This window comes from Eurytemora carolleeae, unplaced genomic scaffold (assembly GCF_000591075.1).
Source record: "Eurytemora carolleeae unplaced genomic scaffold, Eaff_2.0 scaffold323, whole genome shotgun sequence".
NCBI classification, from domain to species: domain Eukaryota; kingdom Metazoa; phylum Arthropoda; class Copepoda; order Calanoida; family Temoridae; genus Eurytemora; species Eurytemora carolleeae.
The window spans coordinates 257,037-272,142 of NW_019396331.1; the positions used below are offsets into that span (position 1 = coordinate 257,037).

The 15,106-nt window shown below is 31.7% G+C and overlaps 1 protein-coding gene across 8 annotated transcripts; it reads right to left on the reverse strand.

Moving 5' to 3' along the window:
• Positions 1 to 2,145: 2,145 nt before the first annotated feature.
• On the reverse strand, positions 2,146 to 15,088 carry LOC111701075 (fibrillin-1). Of its 8 annotated transcripts, none has more exons than XM_023472211.1 (21): positions 14,764 to 15,088; positions 14,335 to 14,452; positions 13,661 to 13,719; positions 13,453 to 13,602; positions 12,583 to 12,669; positions 10,604 to 10,716; positions 9,532 to 9,679; positions 9,353 to 9,465; positions 8,523 to 8,657; positions 7,736 to 7,882; positions 7,540 to 7,671; positions 6,216 to 6,344; positions 5,889 to 5,945; positions 5,704 to 5,832; positions 5,516 to 5,647; positions 5,327 to 5,458; positions 4,808 to 4,933; positions 4,689 to 4,754; positions 4,512 to 4,617; positions 3,569 to 3,681; positions 2,146 to 2,260 (listed from the first exon to the last, which is right to left on the reverse strand). In XM_023472211.1, exons 2-21 carry the CDS (start codon positions 14,431 to 14,433, stop codon positions 2,175 to 2,177), a joined length of 2,259 nt encoding a protein of 752 aa, XP_023327979.1. In that variant the 5' UTR covers positions 14,434 to 14,452; positions 14,764 to 15,088; the 3' UTR covers positions 2,146 to 2,174. The 8 variants fall into 8 exon arrangements, with proteins under 8 accessions (XP_023327979.1, XP_023327978.1, XP_023327981.1 ...); XM_023472210.1 differs by having other exon boundaries at positions 5,889 to 6,020; positions 14,764 to 15,087; XM_023472213.1 differs by lacking the exon at positions 5,889 to 5,945 and having other exon boundaries at positions 14,764 to 15,087.
• Between the last annotated feature and the right edge of the window lie 18 nt (positions 15,089 to 15,106).

Here is a 15,106-nt window from a genome sequence, read left to right on the forward strand (position 1 = left end):
TCCACTGGAGGGATTAAGATATCCTTCCAAAGGGTTTATAATTCCAGTGACGGGATTCAGAAATCCTTCCTAGGGGTTTATAATTCCACTGGAGGGATTCAAATATCTATCCAAAGGGTTTATAATTCCACTGGAGGGATTCAAATATCCTTTCAGGGGGTTTATAATTTCACTGGAGGGATTCAGATATCCTTTCATGGGGTTTATAATTCCACTGGAGGGATTCAGATGTCCTTCCAGTGGTTTTATAGTTCTACTGCAGGAGGGATTCAGATATCCTTCCTGGTAGTTTATAATTTCACTGGAGGGATTCAGATATCCTTTCAGGGGGTTTATAATTCCACTGGAATGATTCAGATATCTATCCAAGGGGTTTATAATTCCACAAAGGGGATTCAGATATCTTTTCAGGGGGTTTATAATTCCACTGGAGGGATTCAGATGTCCGCAGTGGGTTTATAGTTCTACTGCAGGAGGGATTCAGATATCCTTCTTGGGAGTTTATAATTTCACTGGAGGGATTCAGATATAAATCATAGGGATTTAAAATTCCACTGGAGAGATTCAAAATTAATTCTGTTGTATCAAGTAATCTACATTTGAAATATCTAAGGTGTACACAATCAGGTAGCAAAGATAAAGGGATTAAAAAATTTGAATTTGTGGCAAAGACTCAATTTCTTTGACTCTTTTCTTCTTAGATGGCACAGTTAAACAAAGTAATTTTAGATGACGACATACTGATTTATCATGCAGTAGCAGTAGAAGGTATATTGTCATAGAGAATAGAATATATAGAGAGAAATTTACTAGAAAAAAGTGTAAAACGGCCATTTTTTGTACTGTTTTCATACTGCAGGTGTACTTCACATATTTATGCTATATAACCTATTGGGCCCTGGAATATCATTTTATAGAAAATCTAAAATTATTGTTAAAAGAAAACCAAATTATGAAATAGGCTGGTTTCATAATTGACCAATGATCATTTCACATAGACGCTATGCCTTCCACTTTACAAACGATGATTTTCCGTTATAACTATAAATCAAATGATGTTTTTATTCACCTAATTCATTATAAAGTTTATTTAACAGCTTTAAAAATTTCTAAATTGAAATGAATAGTCTAAGTAATATACTGTATTAATGTACTCTACTGCAGGTAATTTGTGAACGTTTACATGATTTGTACACTTTGAACTCCCTTTCAGGCTGAAAGGGACTGAAAATATTCATACCGAGAGATTCTTTTAATTCCTCTCTATATATTCTATTCTCTATGTATATTGTTTAATCATAACTCTTAAACTTCTTGACAGATTTACCTCAAATGTTTATTGGGAATAATAAACCACGAAAATGTTCTTAAATTGGTTTAAAAATTCTAAGCTGTGGTGGTTGGATTTAATATGAAAAATTAATATTCCCGTCAAAGATGGGTTTCCAAGATAATATCAACTAATGATGTATGTACTAAGTACAATATTTTCGACATGATCCTATTTAAACATTATTCAAGAAAATTTAAATATTCATACTTCCTTGTTTTCTATCGTAAAAAAAAGTCGATACAAAAGATTTGTTTATAATTTTATAAATTTAACAAAGGAATTTCGAGTCTTTGTAAATATTTAAACCCCAATATCTTTAGAACCCGATGTTGTAAACCTTTGATATTTCTATCTCTGATTATTTGATTTAACAGAATTCATAGTTTGAAATATCTAAGGTCTGTAACATTTGGTTCCAAAGATATAGTGATTAGAAAATCAGAGTTTGTGGCAAAGACTCAATTTCTTAGTTCTTACATGTAACTTTAAATTGCATTCGCTAGATAATTCTTAAAATAACTAACTTTGAGATATGCAGCATTGTCATTAAGCAGCCATTGTATATTTTTTATTATTATTAGGTTCATAAAGATTTTTTGCTGTTGTTTAAAACACAATATTTATATAATGATTTTATAATAATAATCTCTCCAACACAATATTACTTTAGATAGATTATAAAACATTTATTTTGCAATAATTATAAAAAGAATTGTTGATATTATTGTTGCCACTGTAAATAATGTTATTGTCAATGCTGCACTTTCAAAGATGTGATACAATAATGCTTCTGTCAATGCTTCATGATAAAATATGTTTTTATTATTTATTTCTATTTTAGTTAAATACATTCTACTCCTGCTGCCTCATATTCATCACAGTTATCTATATCTGTATATTCACAGCTAAATAGACTACTCTCATCTCCTGAAAAAAGATAGAATTGTAAATATACAGATAAAGACGTATCTATATATCTGTATATTAACAGCTGAATAGAGTTCTCCTGAAAACAGATAGAATTGTAAATATACAGATTAAGATGTATCTATCTGTATATTCACAGCTGAATAGACTACTCTCATATCCTGAAAACAGATAGAATTGTAAATATACAGATAAAGATATATCTATATCTGTATATTCACAGCTGAATAGACTACTCTCATCTCCTGAAAACAGATAGAATTGTAAATATGCAGATAAAGATGTATCTATATCTATATAATCTCAGCTGAACAACCTACTCATGTATCCTGAAAACAGATAGAATTGTAAATAAACAAATAAAAATGTATCTATATCGGTATTCACAGCTGAAAAGACTACTCTCATATCCTGAAAACAGATAGAATTGTAAATATACAAATAAAGATGTATCTATCTGTATATTCTCAACTGAACAGACTACTCTCATATCCTGAAAAATTACAGGCAAGAATACCACTTTATAGAAAACCACTTGGTCTAAAATGAGAAGTTTATATAATGGTAAATATATATTTAAAGATGTGTATCTCTATCTGTAGTTAAATCTACAGCCAGCTGAACATACTACGCTTAATTCCTGATTTTTTACAGATGCATTTTACTCATCAAGTAAAATCGAGATTTTTTTGAGGGTAATCTATAGGAAGGGACTTAAGTGACCTAAAAATCACGAGATACGTTTTAAAAATTTCAATATACTTTAAACCCCCACGCTGTTTTCCTGTATAATTATAGTCCCATGTATTGCAAAGAAATTATGAAAGGATCTGAGATTTTAATCCCTATATCTTTGCAACCCAATGTATCACACCTTTTATATTTTAAACTATGAATTCTCTTAGTTCAAATTATCTAGAGTTTCACAATTAGGTTCCAAAAGTAGAGAGACTAGAAAAAGAATTGAGTCTTTGTCACAAACTCAAATTTTCTAATCTTTATATCTTTGCAACCTGATTTTGTAAACCTGTGATATTTCAAACTTAGATTACTTGATCTATCGGAATTCATAGTTTAAAATATCTAAGGTTTCCGACTTAGGAATTAGAAAATCGTAATTTGTGGCTAAGACTCAATTCCTTTGATTATGTGTCAAAAACTCATTTTCATTGACACCCAACCTACTCCTTATTGTAGAAAATGCCCCCCCCCCCCCCAAAGAAAACATTCTTGTTAATATAACTATAATCTAAAGCCGATTTTAATTAGAACTATAAAATATTTCCACGTGTTTACAACTAAGTGCACCTGTACATTCGACATCATCCATTGTATAGTAGGATTCTAGACCATAATAGCTTTCATTCCTAGGCAACCCTCCTTGAAACCCTAGCCATCTACAGGCAACCTCGGCATCCAGGCTAGAAAAATACGGAAAGAATTATGCACAACATCTTTTAAAAACAAATTGAGTCTTTGCCACTAACTCAACTTTTATAATCCCTATCTCTTTGCAATCCAATGCTGTCGACCTTCGAAAGTTCAAACTATGAATTTTGATAGATTTAATAATCAAAATTTAAAATATGAAAGATTTACACCATCAGGTTGCAAAGATCTAGGAATAAGAAAGTTTCAGCTCGTCGCGATTCTTTGGATTACATAAATAATTGTTTTAAATGATCCAAACATCTGACCAACTTCTTGGCAATCATTTAGTTCTGAGTTATAGTATGTGAATGTTCGTTTAATGTTCTATATAAGCAAATAATTCACATTTATTTTCTAACTTAGTTAAAATCATGTATAAAGATATTTTATTTAAACTCTCTGTATGCCCTATGCAGAGTAACAAGTTTCATAATTCCACGAGATGAACAGTAAATACTGTAGGAAAAATTAAATATTTACTTTGAACAGTTTTAAAGTTAGGTTGAGAGCAAATATACTTTCTCTTATTTGAAGAAATTTGAAAAGTATGCTTAACACTTAACATTATTTAAAGCTTTTAAAGGACTTTCGACGTATTAAATTCCAATTTACTCTGATGCATCCTTTTTTTTAGAGAAACTGCAATTGAAGTTGATGAATTTTTGAATAAAAAACAAGGATCATTTTAAAAATTTTCTTTTTATTTCACAAAGGTTTAAGTGGTTCCACGCGGTACCGTTGTGAATGAGAAATTAGTTGTATGAAAGGGATTTACTTAAAATCAAGTCAATAAAAACCTATTAATAATTTATATTCTTACATATCCCAATAATCATCACAAACTCCTTCGTATCTTAGAGTCAATTCATTCCAAATATTTACATTTCCTTCTGAAGCAGTGGATCCACCTGTCAGCTTTACAAGGGCTAAATAGGGATTTTAAAAATATTCATTAAATTTAGAATTTTTTATTATTTTTAATTGAATTTTTATTCACCTCCACATTCATAACTTCCAAAGGAGTTTAAACAAGCTGGGAAGCTTCCAGTACAGTTGTGGAAACCTAGGTTTAAAGATACTAATTACTTAAAGTAAATAGAAAAATCGGATTATTACCTAGTTTACACTCGTCAATATCACTACAGCCGGACAACGAGCTCCTCCAGTCAGTAAATCCATTCATGCAAACACATAAATAGCTTCCAACAGTGTTGTTACATAAGCTGTTTGGTCCACAGTTTACTAGGACAGTTTAGCATCAGTTTCAAGTGGATTAATAATATATATGAATTTTAGTCAGATTTCCTGCCGGGGGATTTCAATATCTGGATTTTGTTCCGTATTTTCTAAGTCATAGAATTATTTTTTTTTCAAAGCTATAAATAACACAAAAAAGCTTTGAAATCCTTATATACAATGCAACCAAACAAATGGACTTTTCCCATTCTTGGATGAAAATCAAAATTAGAGAAGTTTATGATATGTTGATAAGTCATATCAGCTTTTCTCCTTCCCTTTATAGTTGGAAGTGATATTTATTATCATATCGGATCTATTTATTTTAATCCTGATAATACATCTAAAGTTTAAATAATTCAATGAAATTGAAATATTTAAGATTTATTTGAAGTATACCTGTCAAACATTCATCCTTGTCTGTACACCCAGCTGAAACTTTCCAGTTTTCAAATCCAGTTTTACAAGAGCAGTAGTACGCCCCTGGAGTATTGTAGCAGGATACTGTGTTTGCTCCACACGAGCTTGAACCTAAACATGGACCATTGATAGGAGATACAATAACCTTTTTGGTGTTGATAATAGTACCTGTGTTACACTCATTTATATCATAACATCCATAGGATTTAGACCATGAACCATAACCTGGGTTACAGGTGCAGGTGTAACTACCAATATTATTGATACATGTATCTGTATTGTATCCGCAGTCTACTAGTTCTGAAGATTAATACCAGTTATTAAGTGAAAATGAATTCAAATTGAAGTTTACTAACCAGCACACTCGTCTCGATCTGTACATCCCTCTCCTTCTTTCCAGTTCTCAAATCCAGTTTTACAAGAGCAGTAGTACGCCCCTGGGGTATTGTAGCAGGATATTGTGTTTGCTCCACACGAGCTTGAACCTAAACATGGACCATTGATAGGAGATACGATGGCCTTTTGATGTTGATATTAGTACCTGTGTTACATTCATTAATATCATAACATCCATAGGATTTAGACCATGAACCATAACCTAGTTTACAAGTGCAGGTGTAACTACCAATAGTATTGATACATGTATCCGTATTATATCCACAGTCTACTAGTTCTAAATATAAATACCAGTTATTATGTGAAAATGAATTTAAAGGAATTGAGTCTTTGTCACAATCTCAGATTTTCTAATCCCTATATCTTTGCAACCCAAAGTCGTAAACCTTAGATATTTCAAACTATGAATGTTTTTAGACAAAACAATCTAAGTTTGAAATATCAAAGACTCAGTTCCTTTAAGTTTACTGACCAGCACACTCGTCTCGATCTGTACATCCTTCTCCTTCTTTCCAGTTTTCAAATCCAGTTTTACAAGAGCAGTAGTACGCCCCTGGGGTATTGTAGCAGGATATTGTGTTTACTCCACAAGAGCTTGAACCTAGGGAAATTTGTATAATTCAAAAGCGTTTACATCTTTTCTATGTATGAAGATTGATATGTTTTGCAATCAAATAAAAACTCTTGTATGTTTAATCATTTTATTTGCCACTTATGTATGCCTTCAAGATTGATATGTTTTGTAATCAAATGAAAACTCTTTTATGTTTAATCATTTTATCTGCATTTATGTATGCCTTCAAGATTAATATGTTTTGCAATAAAAAAAGTCTTGTATGTTTGTTTTATATAACCACTCACAGATTCCTGCTGCACTAGAGTGGGTACAAAAGTCTTAATTACATTTGTCCCCAAAAATCCCAAAGCTGTAGACTTTTAATATCCGTTGTTGCAGCGCTCAGCCCCTTACCAGACTTCCCCTGCTGGGTTCGGCTTAAATGTGTCCCCAATCTAACTGAAAATATGGGCTAACCATATATTTATTCAGGATTTAAGACTTCAGGATTCTGTAGTTTTAGTGCATTATGTACATTATTTGGGATAATGCACGGTTGTATAATAGGTTTTCTTAAGCTTGATGCGCTCCAATGTACGGGAAATGTCGCCTCTTTAGCAGAGACAGATAAAAATTAGAATTAAAATATGATGTCACTGATCATAGAGGCGAGAGTGACGGAATCTATCTAATATCTATCTTTGCTAAGGAGACAATATTTTCTGTACATTGGAGCGCTTCGAGAGTATGCAACCTTATTATACAACCTTGGAATAATGTGTTTCTATCAAATGTCATCAGATATTTGTATTTTGACCACTTTGAATCCACTTTAATCTGAAGATAGCAAAACTCAAAACTCATTTATGACTCTATAATTTAAAGAATTGAAAGGAATTTCTATGACAATTTTTTAAATCCAACCTGAAGGGATAAACAATCATTAATGACTCTATAATTCAATAATTAAAAGAAACTACTATGAGAATTTTTCAAATCCAATCTGAAGGGGGCAAACTCATTACTGACTTTATAATTTAAAGAATTAAAAGGAATTTCTATGATAATTTTTTAAATCCAACCTGAAGGGATAAAAACTCATTAATGACTCTATAATTCAATAATTAAAAGTAACAACTATGAGAATTTTTCAAATCCAATCTGAAGGGGGCAAACTCATCAATGACTTTATAATTTTAAGAATTAAAAGGAATTACCATAACAATTTTATAGATTGTACCTGTGTTACACTCATTTATATCGTAACATCCATAAGATTTAGACCATGAACCATAACCTGGTTTACAAGTGCAGGTGTAACTACCAATATTATTGATACATGTATCCGTATTATATCCACAGTCAACCAAATCTAAAGATTAAATATTTTTTTTAAAGATTTACTTATACATTAGAAAGTTTGGAAAAATTGAAACCTAAAGCACACTCATCAGTGTCTGAGCAACCAAGGAGATGGGTCCAGTTTCCAAACCCAGTCTTGCAGGAACAATAATAGCTTCCAATTGTATTGTAGCAGTATCTGTATGACGGAGTTAGGGTATTCTCACCGCATTCATATAAACCTTAAACATTATCAACTCGATCATTGTATAAATAGATAAATAAATAAATAATGATTTATTGAGATAAAATCAAGTATTGATTATCATTAACTAATACCATCAATCACTAATATCAATAACTAATTACCAATATATTTTTGGTTCAGCCACCTCCTAATATATGGATCGGCAGATTTTATTTTACTGTCCTGATTGGCATATTACTAGAGACGTTCGACTTTTTTATTTTGTTTGTTTATCATTCGTGAACGACCTGTTACGTTTTTTTTTTCAATTGTTAAAAAAAATTTTCGTTCTTTCTCAAAAGTATTTTTAACTTTCCATTCATTTCGTTCGTTTCCTCATTGAACGATTGTTCAGTAGAATCGTTTGTTCAAAAAACCAATCGTTTTTTCTAAAATTTGTCCCAAACAATAGTTTGTTCAGTAAAAACTATAGTTTTTTCAAGTTTTTACGTTCGTTTAAAAAAGATAACTTTTTAATTTCTCTTAACAATCCATTTCGTTAGTCCATCATTCGTGCTTTTCGTTCGTTGAAAAAATGATGTTCGTTAAAAAAAATATGCCCATCTCTACATGATACTGCTCCTCATGGCTTAGTTGGTTTTCATTGTATAACTAAACTATCTGGATCTACTCACCCTGGATACACTCATTAATGTCTATACAGCCTATCTTTGGTTCCCATAATTCAAATCCAGGTAAGCACTGGCAGGTGTAACTTCCAATAGTATTTTGGCACACATCGTCAGTATTTGCTCCACAGTTATAGCCACCTTTAATAGATTACAGCATGGATATGATTACAGAGAGATTGCCAATATCAGAAAGTGGCATGCACTGTCATCTTGCCAGTCACATTTGTTACATAAATTATGCTGAGTTGACTTTTCATGGGGTAGTCCAGACTGGACGGTACAGCTGAATGCATATATGGTACATGATGTACCCTCTTGGATCATGAACTTTTAAAGTGGGGCGCAGACATCTGCGATAAATTAGGTATCCTTAAAAGCTTCGTCTGATCAAGAATTAATGAGGTATCCAATTTTTTTTTATTTTGGTTTCTCTTTGAACTGAAATAGTCCGAATTTGAACAGTTTTTAATCTAGAAAAACAGCGATATATTTTTGGTCAGAAAAAGGTTTAAAGCTGGTATTGTTTTGAATGCATGAAGGGGCACTTGGAATTATATATGTTACAAATTAAATGGTACCATTAGGAATGCATGGAGGGGCACTTGACATTGGAATTTACAAATTAAAATGGTAACATTGGCAAGTTTAGGGTAGGACTCGGTAACAGTTAAATGTCTAAGGTCGATAACCTTTGCATGTTTTGTGTCGGTAATATTAGCATGTTTTGGGTTCGTAAAAATGTGCATGTCGGTAACATTTGTACGTTTTGGGCCAGTAACATATGTATGCTCTGTATTTCCTTTCTTTATCATCTGTGGAAAAGGTATATTTACCATTAGAGCATTCATCAACATCAGAGCAACCAATATATTTTTGAAAGCTGTCAAACCCTGCCAAACATTTACAGCCAAACCCACCATCATTGTTCACACAGATAGCATTAGATCTAAAAAATTAGATTGTATTTAAATTCTTCATTTTCTTTTAAAAATCAATTTGAATTAAAAGTTTCCTGCAGTAATCTGGTCCATAATCGGTAGTACATTCATCAATATCATCACATGTTCCAGTTCTACTGTTCTGTATATATCCGGTATTACAAGCACAGATATAGCTACCCTTCGTGTTTATGCATTCAGCCCACCCTCCACATATATTTTCTAAATTAAAACATTGTTGGAATTCTAAAGTTGAAGAAATTTTTTACCTACTAGCGTTTTTTAAACTTGTAAGAATTCTAAAGTTGAAGAAATTTTTTACCTACTAGCGTTTTTTAAATTTGTCAGTTTTGATTTTTCTTTAACACGGTTAAAACAAGCAATAGATATTTTTTTATTTGAAAAGATTCTAAAAATTTTAGATGGTTTATTTACAAAAATAATCTGAAAAGAGTTCACCCTCATTCTCAAAATAAATACTAGCTATTTTTTACACTGCTTTAAATGAACTTACTCCACGCAGCATCAGTCAGATGAGAGGGTGCACGTTCTTACCAGTGTTATGCATAATAGCATTGGAGCTACTCAAATCCGATTTGAGAGGATCTGGCGCTACTCTGCATTGCACTGGTTAGAATGTGTACGCTCTCATCTGACTGATGGTACGAGGAGTAAGTTTATTTAAAACAGTGCAGAGATTTGATTTTAAAAGAAAGAATCTAGTAACAAACTTCTGAACTATCAAAGAAATTCTAGTTTTGGCTGGAAAATTTCCTTGGCTAAATTCATATTTTTCATTTCGTGATCAAAGTTTCAAAACTGAAAATATCAAATGTAAGAAGAACTCCGATCTTCTAATTCCTATATCTTTGTAACCTGATGTCAAACGTCTTTTTATATTTCTAACTGTAGTACAAGAAATAGTTTAAAATTTGAAATAAAATTGGCAAAATCATCAGTTGCAAATTTAAAAGGATAATAAAATTAGAGTTCGTTGCAAGAATTTATAATAGTTATGGACAATGAGCATACATTCATAAAACTGTACAAAAGTACTTTTATGAATTTTTGCTGCGGCTTTAAACCGAAAAACTGCTTAAAATTACATGAACAATTCCTTTTAAGAGCTCAATTATTGCTTATTACCGATGCTACATTCATTTTGATCTACACAGCCTCCATGGTGAACCAAGTCCGTATATCCCGGTAAACATGTACAGATGTAACTTCCAATCATGTTGGTACAGTTTGTGTGAGGTCTAGAAATATTACATGCATAAAATTCATTGAATATAGATAAAACGATTTAAATATTTAATATTGGTTTACGTACAAGAGTTTTTAAATGGTATATTAAAAGAGAAATAAATAGGGTTTACATTTGCAAAACTTTTGCGCAATTTTTGTGAAACAAGCGAAAATTTTTGCTTTCGTTGTGCTACATTTTTGCGGGAAAAAATATCACTTTGCGCAATCTTTCGCAAATTTCATTACGCGCAAAAATGCGCCATTCCGCTTTTGCGTTATTCTGTTTTGCGCAATTTTGCAGCACAAATTATCAGTATAAAGTAATTATTTGTAAGACTGCACTTTTTCCATTTGTGCTTAAAAAGGAAATGATTACTTGCATAAAACTTTATTTTCAACCTGATGCATAATGGCGCACAGCAAATGAAGATTTGCACGATCTCACACAAAAGTCAAGCAGTATTTTGCCAATTACTCATGTTAGACTGAAGATAGAAACAGACGCGTTGCATTTTTAAAATGTATATATGCCTAGGCCTACAAAAAAGTATCAGGCAGATGCGACACTTCAAATTTGAGGCTGTATAAAAATTCGATGACTAAGCTTCAGTATTGTCTTATCTCGGTGTTGAAATATCAAAGTTTAACACCACTCAAAGATTCAGACATTTATAAAAACTATGCATCAACTTTCAATTTCAATTTCTAATTTCTGTTTTATTAATTTTTGTCTCTCAATTAAAAGATTTTATAACTAAAAGTAACCAAGAGAGCAGCAGAATCATAACTTATTTGTTTGTACATTTTTGAATAAACCTTCAGTTGTTTAATTCTGTTTTAGGTTTTGCGCAAATTACGCAAAAAAAAATATTGCGCTTCATGCGGAAAAGATGCAAAAAACATATTTGTGCGGAAATTACGCAAATTTTGCTTATATGGCCATTTCTTGGAAACCCTAGAAATAAACAGAAGTTAACAGCTGGAGCACGTAAAACTAACTATACAACGAATTATGCATCCCGTCTGTATCGGAATATTTTCAAAAACATTTTTACCTCTTCTTAGAAATATGTCAAAAATAGCGTTAAAGATTTATGCACTGAATATTTGAAATAAAAAATCTAAATTTAACAGATGAAAATAGATTCTAAAGTTCAGACACATTGTAATTTACTAGGACCTCTAGACAGAGGCGTATTTAGGGGGGGGGGCTATTGGGGCTAAGCGCCCCCCTGGACCAGTGAAATCTACTGATTTCAGGGGGTTTTCATGCCACAACGGATGCTGAGCCCCCCTGGACAAATTCCTGAAAACGCCCCTGCCTCTAGGTCACATTGGGAGGCCGAAACCATAAATAAAAGAGCAATATACTTTACGATGAGATAATTTCAATAAATAAAAGAGCAATATTCTTTGCGCGGAGATAATTCCAATAAATAAAAGAGCAATATTCTTTACGCAGAGATAATTCCAATGAATAAAAGAGAAATATACTTTACGCGGAGCTAATTCCAATAAATAAAAGAGCAATATACTTCACGCGGGTATAATTCCAATAAATAAAACAGCAATATACTTTACGTGGAGATAATTCCAATAAATAAAAGAGCAATATACTTTACGTGGAGATAATTCCAATAAATAAAAGAGCAATATACTTTACGCGGAGATAATTCCAATAAATAAAAGAGCAATATTCTTTGCGCGGAGATAATTCCAATAATTTAAAAGAGAAATATTATTTAGACTGATAGATAATTCCAATAAATAAAAGAGCAACATTCTTTACGCGGATAGATAATTCCTATAAATAAAAGAGCAATGTTCTTCACGTAGAGATAATTCCAATAAATAAAACGAAAAAAGCGTGCTGGTACCCACAATAAGATCCACCACCACGTGATTTATGGAGAGGGTCACATTCATCTATATCTTCACAATACGATACACCACTGGGTCCAAATCTTAATATAACAGTAAGGAAATCAATGTCGTCTTCAGTTTGACTTTTGCCGGACCGTTATATTGTAAAGGAAGTGATTCTTTGTCAAAAACTCTGATTTAATAATCCCTATATCTTTACAACCAAATTCAGCCATTTCAAACTTGAAATTCGGCCAGATCAAATAATCTAAGTTTGAAATACAAATGTGTAAGTGTGCACCATAGGTTTGTAAAGATTTATGAACTATCAAATTTGAGATTGTGACAAAGACTCAATTTTTTCACAAAATGTGTTTAAAGGCCTGACCGTTAATTCTAAATTTCAAATAGATTATAATTAAACTCTAATTTTAAATATATAAGTTGTGACACTATGTCGGGCGTTAGATAAGTTAGATAAGTTAGATAAGTTAGATAAGTTAAGTTAGATAAGATTAGATAAGTTAGATGAGTTAAGTTATACAAGTTAGTTAAGTTAGATAAGTTAGATAAGTTGGATAAGTCGGATAAGTTGGATAAATTAGATAAGTTGGATAAGTTAGATAAGTTGGATAAGTTGGATAAGTTGGCCGGATAAGTTAGATAAGTTGGATAAGTTGGATAAGTTGGATAAGTTAGATAAGTTAGATAAGTTAGATAAGTTAGATAAGTTGGATAGGTTAGATTTTAATGTTTGGAACAGTTTGGTCTCCAAATAAATTGTAATAATTACGCGATTGTTCGATAATGATAAACATATTACCATTGGTTCAGGCGTTTTATTTGAACTAAAACAACAACAGAACGGGACAGTTTCTACTTACTTACAGAACAGTCCAGTTGCGCAATCATTATCAGTTAGGCATCCCTCTTCTCCTTGGGAACATTTATAATATCTTTCATTACAAGGTCTATAACAGCAACTACTGCTAATGTTAAATCCAAATGTTTCTGAATTCCTCGGGAACACGTGTCTAAACACGTTAAATATATTTTTAAAATAAAATTTAGTTTTGGTTAATTTTTACCAACCTTGGAAAATAAGTTGTATTTAAACATGTTCCAACTCCACAGATTAACCCTAAGGAACTCTGAAACAAGTTCTATTGCCAGGTTTTGTATGGATAAAAGTGTTAAGAAATATATTCGATATTCTTTTTTGTTGTAACTGCACATTTGATGAAAAGCAAGAACCTCAAAATACGTCGTTCAACCCATTCTCTTGTGCGAAAGCAAAACAGAAGTGGTTCAACTATGTCCATGCGGTTCAACTATATCTTTCTATTAATTAAATCTGGTCCCTATTATTAGACACATTTCACATTTCATGATATCCTATTATTAGACACATTTCACATTTCATGATATCCTTTTATTAGACACATTTCACATTTCATGATATCCTATTTACTTTTTATTCACTCAATATGCCCCTTTTGGTTTAATGTAATGGAGTATAATGAACCATAATTGATCTATAAATTTACTATAAGGCTTCTAGGACGTTTCACGTCCCCTTTCCTAATAACATTTTTAGCTCTTAAGCCAAAAAATAAAAAGATGCAAATTAACCTTACAGTGGGTACACCGGCCAGCCTCAGAAAAATCATAATATCGATCGAATCGAAATTAATTTCATTCATCTTATGGGGTATATATTTTTACTTTTTCACGAACACTCCCTTTAATTTTCCAAATGAGAATACCTTACAATCGGTATCCGTTAAACAGATTCCACCTCCTTCTTTACAAGGATGTTGAGGGGTACACATTCTTTCACAACAATCATCATCATCATCCCACATACCTGTCCTATTGTGGTACCTGGATACAAGTAGGGTTGGAACCGGAGAAAGGTTAGGATGGAACACAAATATTAAGTTAATAATATTTCTTATATTTACTGAATTTCTTTAACATACTTTTTATCAACTATCAACCTTAAAGTTTTAAAATATTTAGAAAAAACTTTGAAAATATATATATAATTTCAAATTATCAATTCTGTTAGATCTAATAGTCTAAATTTAAAATATGAAAGGTTTTTACCATCAGGTTGCAAAGATAAGAACATTTGAGTTTGTAGCAAGAACTCAGTTCATTTTCCCTCTTTTTTAAAGTTACAATTTACTTACACTAAACAGTTGTTATTTCCACAAACTAGAGGACCAGCACATTCATTATCATCGTTGCAATCTCCAGCCCCCTCGCCGCATTCAAACCTGAAGGCAGGTCAACCATGTCTTATTTTTCTGGGAAAAAAATGATTTTTTCTTTGTAAATAAACGAAACAAAGGCCTGGTTTTTATACATTTGCTTAAATAATGAAAACAAATCTTGAAATTCCCCATAACATTTTATTACAATTGTTACGCTGTAAAAGCGCAAACCCGTGATTCAACATTTCTCCGGGAATCAAATATTTAATACTAGCCTTATAGGGCGCTTCGCACCCATCTTCTAAATTAATTGTGAACA

Coding starts and splice junctions, on each gene's coding strand:
- LOC111701075 (XM_023472210.1), bottom strand. CDS start 14,433: ATGTGGGATGATGATGATGATTGTTGTGAAAGAATGTGTACCCCTCAA. Junction 6,345..7,539: donor TATAAATGAGTGTAACACAG/GTACAATCTATA, acceptor AAATTTCCCTAG/GTTCAAGCTCTTGTGGAGTA. Junction 2,261..3,568: donor GGATGATGTCGAATGTACAG/GTGCACTTAGTT, acceptor ATCTTTTTTCAG/GAGATGAGAGTAGTCTATTT.